Source organism: Nelumbo nucifera, chromosome 3 (genome assembly GCF_055504915.1).
Source record: "Nelumbo nucifera cultivar China Antique chromosome 3, China Antique-T2T, whole genome shotgun sequence".
In the NCBI taxonomy this organism is placed as follows: Eukaryota; Viridiplantae; Streptophyta; class Magnoliopsida; order Proteales; family Nelumbonaceae; genus Nelumbo; species Nelumbo nucifera.
The window spans coordinates 21,715,030-21,723,189 of record NC_142651.1 but is presented as its reverse complement, the minus strand read 5'-3'; the positions used below and the strand labels follow the sequence as shown (position 1 = coordinate 21,723,189).

Sequence of the window (8,160 nt, the reverse complement as noted above, 5' to 3'; positions counted from 1 at the left end):
CTCTCAAGGCTACAAGTACACCAAGAGACCCACCACACCTCCTACACCTTGCTTCATTTGCAATGAAATGCATTGGACAAGTGATTGCCCCATGCGGAAGAAGGTCAATGCCTTCATTGCCAAACTTGCCCTTATTGCCAAACTTAGTGACACTGAAGAGAGTGATGAGGAGAAGCCAATAGAAGTGCCAAGAGTAGGTGCTCTCCAACTCATAAATGCCATGGTCATGAAAGAGGCTACATCTAAATGGCCTAGCAAAGCCCACAAGGGGCTAAAATTTGTAGACATCACTCTCAACGGGAGGCTTGACTCAAGTCTTAGTGGACATTGGAGCCACCTACAACTTTATTTCACACATTGAAGCTCAATGACTTAGCCTAACCACTACCAAACAAATAGGTTGGATCAAGGCCGTCAACTCAGGGGCCAAAACAGTAGAAGGCTTGGCCCATGGTGTCGAACTACAACTGGGACCATGGAAGGGCAACATCAACCTGTCCGTGGCTCCATTGGATGATTTGCATGTTGTCCTCAAAATGAAGTTTCTCATGTAGGCAGAAACAACACTCATGCCACACATCGATAGTCTACTTATCTTGGACGAGCATTCCCCTTGCATGATTCAAGTGACTACTGCACTCAAGGTACACGGAAAGCAGCTTTTAGCCCTATAATGGTACCAAGAAGCAAACACCTACAAAGCCAGTGCCATACTAGCAACATGGAAGAACCCCATTTCAGCATCTCACATCAGCACAAGAACGGGTTGGGAAGTCATCTCCACCATAGGCATTCCAACGCCAATGCCAACCTTGATGTCAGCATCAACACCAGCATCATCACTACAAGCGTCCAACACAGAAGAGGCCCAGAAGGCCAGAAGTCGTCTCCAACCACAACCATTTCCACTATAATCACTATTGGGGAGAGCGAGTGCCACCCTATCCACATAGGTATCCTTTCCACAACATTCCTCAGGCCAACCCTCATAGGAACCTTGTGAGCAAACACCTTTTGGGGAAAAATCAAGGGAACCAATGCCCCAACAATCCAAAGATCCTTTTACCATAAACTTGGCCCCAACTTTCCCTTCAACAAGCCTAACCATCAATTGTCCTACCTTGAAGTGGCCAGGAAGGGACTTAAAACAAAACATTCGCCATAGGATTCCCCAACCCCAAGAGCACCATCAAGCCTACCAACCAAGCTCATGACAAACTTGTGTACAAGGTCCCTTTACACAAACTTGTGTACTTGCCATCTATTGCAATACGAGAGTGTCTTTTTCTGATTTGTGTGCCTTGTTATTTTTTTGTTTCACAAGCTTACTCGACACACATCGAGTGCTGAATTGCCATTGGCATGATGGCATTCCAGTCGGCAAGGGTTGTTGGGAATGGGCCTGGCTCGTGCGCTTGTACTTTCGATTCAATCCGGTCCAGAGCAAGCTGTGCACTATGCAAGCAGACAGACGTGGACACAAAACACGGTTACACACTCTAGTCTCAGCTCTCAGACAGAGACTGAGGATTGTTTCGGGCTTTGAAAAGTTTCAGCTACGTGTAAACTTGTGGTTCATATCGCGAATAAATCCAACCAATTTACCTCCACATAAAATGATAAAACCCAAAAACATCTCTCTTCAAAATCAAACCCGGAAAACAGAAGAAAGACTCTAGTCGTCAGTGTCTCACTGTCGTAGTCTCTCAGACAGACTGACGATTGTTTCAGGCTCTGAAAAGTTTCAACTGGTAACTTCATAACTTGTGGTTCGTATCACCCATCAATCCAGACAAACTCCTCACCTCCACATAAAACCCAAAAACATCTCGATTCAAAATCGAACCCGGGAAACAGTAGAACAAACACATGAATAAAATCTTATATTTTATTCACCAAAAGATATCAGTAAAATCCATAATCCATTTGAGGTGAGTTTGGTAGAGCCGTTTACGGAAATGGCTACCATTGCAGGAGTTGGGGTGTCAGTTGGTCTTCGTTCCTGTTTGAAGTCCAGAATCCCAACTGTTTTACCATCACCATTTATCGGAAGAAAGCTCGAAAGCAGAACCTCTTCTCAACCCAAAGAAGGAAAGAAGATCCTCTCGCTGGTACGTGCGGGAGTTGATGTGGTGGATCTCGTTCAACACCTCTTTATCGGCGTCGGGGTGGGGCTTCCCTGCACGGTTATGGAGTGCGGAGACATTATCTATCGGAGCACTCTTCCCAGGTCCGACGGTCTCACCATCACAGCCCCTGGTGTTGTTCTTGCTCTGGGTGCTTTATCTTACCTCTGGGCTACCCCTGGTGTGGCTCCTGGTTTCTGGGACATGTTCGTTCTTGCCTTTGTAGAGCGACTCTTCAGGCCTACTTATAGAAAGGTTTCTTTATACTTAATCATCTCTGCGTCTTGATTGGTTTCTACTGTGTTTTGTTATTATGTATTATTGGTTTTGATTTCTGGACTAGTGGGTTTTGGTAGGATGATTTTGTTTTGGGAAAGAAGTTGGGTGAAGGCGCTTTTGGTGCGGTCTATAGAGTTTCATTGGCAAAGAAACCTGGTTCCAAGGTACTAATTTTACCACCCTTGTTCTTGTGGGTCGATCTGTTTCAGTTGTTATATAGTTGCCTTCTGTACTGTAGTCTGAATCCGTGAATTGATCCTGATCAGTGAAAAATAATTGAGTCCAAGTTAATTTAATATGAATTAGATCATGAAATTCGTCTCTCTCAGATTGGTTTAGGAATTGAGGCTATGTTATTCTAAATATCTGGATTTTGTTGATTGTCACATGAAGGAAGGTGATCTAGTCTTAAAGAAGGCTACTGAATATGGTGCAGTGGAGATTTGGATGAACGAAAGGGTCCGAAGAGCTTGTGCAAGTAGCTGTGCAGATTTTGTGTACGGCTTTCTTGAGGTGTTTATCTTTCATGGTTTCTAATACTATTAGTACTATCAAATGAACAGGAATGTTCACATATCAAAATCCATATATTTGGGTTGGCATTCTGATTAATTTTAGTTTCTTGGGTTTGGGCCCAGAGATCTTCCAAAAAAGGAGGTGAATACTGGCTCATTTGGCGGTTTGAAGGGGAGGCAACTCTTGCTGACCTGATGCTGAATAAAGACTTTCCTTACAATGTTGGTACTTTTACATTTATCTCTTTTTGAACCATAGCATTGTTTGGAGTAGTAGTAGTTGTAATTCCACCACAGAATTGATTCTTTTTTCTAAGCTTGAGAGTTCGTTTCCCAATAAACAATAACATGTTCAACACAATTTGGGGGGTTTTCTTACTTAGGAATGGGAAATTAGTGGAAATAAAAAGAACTGCAGGGATACTCTTTGGAAATGGTATTACCACCAAATTAATGAAAGGTGCCGTTTACCATAAAAAATGGTATTGCCACCAATTTATAGGTTTTAATTTGGTAAAATTATTTGGCCAGCAATGCTCATAGTTGGTTATTTGATTCCCATTTCTTGCACTTATTTATTTTTCTTTTTGTTGAAATTCATCCTTTCCATGGCAACCTTAGTACTTTACTTCTGGATTAGTTTAGATGGCCCCACATGATGTGATCCTCACTGTGCAAACCACTAGGATCCTAGTGCATTCAAGAATAGGGAAATAGAATCAATGGATTCAGAGAGGTGATTTGCAGGAAGCACTTTTTTGTGCTCTTATTGCTTCTTGAAGATTTTATTACCTAGGTTCCTAGACTGAAGTAAGAATGCAAGATCTGGGATAATCCTTATTAGATATATTAAACAAAACAAACCATGGAAATGCAGAGTCTAATATATCCTCATTCTATGGATTGATTCCATATAGTATCTTTAATTGCAACTTACAGAATTGGAATTCCACCATTAACAAACCTCAAAGAGATATTTGATGTTCTTCCCCAGAAAATAGCCATGTGAATCACAATTTGGTACATGCATGTATTATAGTCACTTGTACCATTCAAAGAATTCTGTTAAAGGTCTAGCGTAAATGCACATGTCCTAAACATGATTAAAGATGAATATGAATGGAGTACTCTGTGAATTTGATGCAAGAAATACCAAATATTGTTTTATTGATAAAAAAAATACCAAATATTGAATAGTGAAGTTAGCTTATGCCTTTAAACAGTGTGCAGTGGATCATTTTCTTTACATGTGCTGTTCTGTTTGGTATTTAAAGTCCTGATTACAGAAACATATAAGTTAAGGGCTAATAATGCGTAGCCATTTCCAAGGATTAGTCAATGATCACTTTAGAGATAAACTTTTGATCTTGTAATTTTTCAACATATATCTTATTTTCTTTGCATTTTTAATGTTCTCCATGATGCAATGTTCTTGTTATTTTATCTTCATTGCAAGAATATGGGCATTTTTTTGGAACTTACAGTATGATTAGTAATTTCGGAATGCTTGTGTTATATATATATATATATATATTATGTATGTATATCTTTTGTTATCACTGTATCCACCAAGGTACCAATTTTGATTTCAGCAAGGGTTAATTGGTTATTAGGCATAAACCGTTACAGGTTGAAACAATGATTCTTGGTGAGGTCCAGGATTTACCAAAGGGATTGGATAGGGAAAATAGAATCATCCAAACAATCATGAGACAGCTTTTATTTGCTTTGGATGGACTCCATTCAACAGGGATTGTTCATAGAGACATCAAGCCCCAGAATATTATTTTCTCCGAAGGTAAGAATAATATGCAATTTGTTAGTTATATAAGCTTTGCAACTCTATGCTTTCTTCAGATCAACTAATTTCCTAAATCCTATTCCATTGAAACTTGAACAGGGTCTCGGGCATTTAAGATCATTGACCTTGGGGCTGCAGCTGACTTGCGAGTGGGAATAAACTATATACCAAAAGAGTTTCTGTTGGACCCAAGGTAGATTCTTTTCCATTATAGAGTATTTGAACAATGTAAAGTACAGTAATAGTTCGTTTCTAATGAACTGAAAAAGACTACGATTAGTACCATAATCATCACCTTCATCCAAGCCTTATCCCAACTGTATGGGGTTGCCTACATGAACCATGTTTTGCTATTCCATTCTGTTTAATGCCATATCCATTGTTAAATTGTGAGTGGTTAAATCATTTCTGTAACACATCATTTCCGAAGAGGAAAAAAAACTATCATAGTACCATAAGGTGAAATTCATTCTAGTATTGATTTCACCACAACAGAACATTCTTAGTTGTGGTTTATTGATGTATTGTTTTTCTTTGAAATTCTTCACGTCAGCATTAATCTCTCCTGTGTGGCTGTTGATCTTTTTATACTGCTTTGTCAATGGCCCGTTCAATATTCCCATCTCTCCTACCTGAACTCTGGGTCTTCAATGTTGTTGTACCTAGGCTTGTCAATGTTCCCAAATCTCCCCCCCCCCCTCCCCTCTCTCTCTCTCTCACATATACACACACATGTGCAAGATGTTGGCACATGAAGAAGAAATTAACATGGAAACAAGAACAGATGCATACCATGCCCATGTCAAATGGGAAGTTTGGTGGGATGGATGTATGGAGATTCTTGAAGTGTTGGTCTCTAGTTAAAGAGGTGCAAATGAGGTAGTAAGCTTCTACTATGGAATTGGAGGTGGATTGTTTTTGAATTTTGAAGGAGGGATGGAATATTGGTCTGTTCTTTCTCTGGTAATTAAGAAATTTATGGATACAAGGGATAGCCGATAGTTGAGTTAAAAGAGCACAGAAGATGAAATTACTTGTTTTGTTTCCTGTTGAAGTTACCAAGAGGGGCAGTTAAATGATGGAGTTATTGGACAATCAATTTTTTATATAGATACAGAGGGATCATAATTGGATTGGGTATGATAATTGGGACTCCAAAGTTGGTTAAATGGCTGATGCAAGTGCAATGGTTTTAGAGGAGCAACATATCTGTCAGGTGAAGGGCTGAGGTTATCTGATTTGTATATTCTCTAGCCAAGTCAAATAAGGGTGCTTTTGGGTTTCTAAAAATTTTCCAACTTCATGCATGCTCATATTATTACAGAAATTCACGAAAGACTAATAGAAGGGCGGTATATGTCTTGCCATGCCAGCTAACAAGGGACGTCAAAGTTATTTTAGAAAAGTCAGGATGGTTTTAGTATTTGTCAGAAAACTGAGGAGAGGATTAAATATTTATGCCATGTATTTTTTATTCACTCAGTTCAGGTTGTGCACAACTTTGTTGTGAGCTGATAAAATGTTGCTATCCTCTTCTCTATAATAAAGTTGTGTTGCTATTTTTATTATACTTTATTCTTCATTTTCTATGGTCCTTTTTGTATTCAGGTATGCAGCACCCGAGCAATACATCATGAGCACACAAACTCCATCAGCGCCCTCAGCTCCTGTTGCGACTGCTTTGTCCCCAGTCCTGTGGCAGGTTTGTATCCATGGACTACTTGATTACTTTTTCTTTGAATCAAGTTTCAGAGGATGAAGTTCATTTTCTGTGGTTTGATGATATTATTCTTTGCCAGATGAATCTACCTGATAGATTTGATATATACAGCGTTGGACTCATATTCTTGCAAATGGTGAGTGACTGATATATACCTGATAGATTGGATGTTTCCTCTATTTATTTCCATGTATCACAATAATTATCACTTGATTTGTTTCTGAAACTTGGAAGTTTGGTCATCTCTTTTGTTAGTTTTCCATCCCATGGTTCCTCTAAGCTCATAAAGTTACTAGAATACTTAAAGTAGGGCCAACAATTTGGCCAGGTCATGACCCAACTATGCTGATTTCCCTCTGGTTTTCGGAGAAGAATGCGCTTTCGTGGGGCAGAGGTATAAGTTAAAGTTGTATCCAAATTCTAATAAATGTGGCAGCAACCATGCTGATTGAGATTGATTTGGCTAATTGGTTACCTGTGCCTATTCATTTTGTTGTTGGAAGACTTAAGTCTTTAATCCTCACTGCAAGTAACAAAGAAAACTATTATATTATATTTATTGATTGGAAAAAAAGGAAAAATAGACTATAATATCACATTTTCCTAGTTGTGTTGTCAGTTCTCACATGCCACATCAGTTCAATGATTATTTGTTTTTACTACTGCAATCTTAAGTCATTATGGGATTTCATATTGTTTAATTTTGGCTCAGCATATATGGTTCTTATTCTAGGCATTCCCATCATTACGCACAGACAGTAGCCTCATACAATTCAACCGCCAGCTGAAAAGATGTGGATACGATTTGGCTGAATGGAGGAAAACTGTAGAGCATCGTGCCAGCCCAGAACTCAGGAGAGGATTTGAGTTACTGGATTTAGATGGTGGGATAGGGTGGGAACTTCTCACATCTATGGTTCGGTACAAAGCACGGCAAAGGACCAGTGCTAAGGCTGCTTTAGCTCATCCATATTTTGATAGGGAAGGTCTACTGGCTCTTTCTTTCATGCAGAACTTGCGGCTGCAGCTGTTTCGTGCTACTCAGCAGGATTATAGTGAAGCAGCCAAGTGGGTAATCAAACTTCTGGCAAAATCTGGGACGAAGAAGGATGGTGGATTGACTGAAGCTCAACTTGAGGAGCTCAGGGTCTGTCTGAACAATAATTTAAATTAATACCCATCAAAAGAATTTTTGTTCACTTTTATGTTTTATTTTCATCCAGGAAATGGGACCAAAGAATAAGACAAGTGTTCAATGGAATGCTCTTGCATCCGTGCTTAGACTCCAGAGGAAGATTATAAGAACACTAAATGAGAGCATTGATGAACTCAACCGACGTAGAAACAGCCTATGGTGGAGCAGGTGGATCCCCAGAGAGGAATAAAGAAGGTATACCTACTGTAAATTTTGTGTAAGCATTCTAATTGCCCAATTTAGTTGAGTGAGGTGGCTATGTTAAGTTGTTGATTGAGCAACCGGTGTATATAGCTAGAATAAACTCTTTAGTCAAGAATGTACAAACCATAATAATCTTCCACAAGTATAAATGTTTAGTAAGGATTAATAAAAGCATATAAAGTATCCATGGTGCTATTTCGACAAGACCCCCCCCCTCTTTTAACAAATGTTATGCATTTTTATTTATTTTTAATATAAAAGATTTTTATTAAAGATAAAGAAAAAAAATGAAATCCCCCCTTCTTCCTTCCTCTCCTCTT

At 39.2% G+C, this 8,160-nt stretch overlaps 1 protein-coding gene across 2 annotated transcripts; it reads left to right on the top strand.

Moving 5' to 3' along the window:
- Nucleotides 1-1,621: 1,621 nt before the first annotated feature.
- On the top strand, nucleotides 1,622-8,014 carry LOC104601311 (serine/threonine-protein kinase STN7, chloroplastic-like). 2 transcript variants are annotated; one of them, XM_010264601.3, is made up of 10 exons: nucleotides 1,622-2,381; nucleotides 2,483-2,569; nucleotides 2,799-2,918; nucleotides 3,044-3,142; nucleotides 4,550-4,718; nucleotides 4,821-4,914; nucleotides 6,330-6,423; nucleotides 6,521-6,577; nucleotides 7,175-7,588; nucleotides 7,665-8,014. In XM_010264601.3, exons 1-10 carry the CDS (start codon nucleotides 1,959-1,961, stop codon nucleotides 7,824-7,826), a joined length of 1,719 nt encoding a protein of 572 aa, XP_010262903.1. In that variant the 5' UTR covers nucleotides 1,622-1,958; the 3' UTR covers nucleotides 7,827-8,014. The 2 variants fall into 2 exon arrangements, with proteins under 2 accessions (XP_010262903.1, XP_010262909.1); XM_010264607.3 differs by lacking the exon at nucleotides 3,044-3,142 and having other exon boundaries at nucleotides 1,661-2,381.
- Nucleotides 8,015-8,160: the final 146 nt, after the last annotated feature.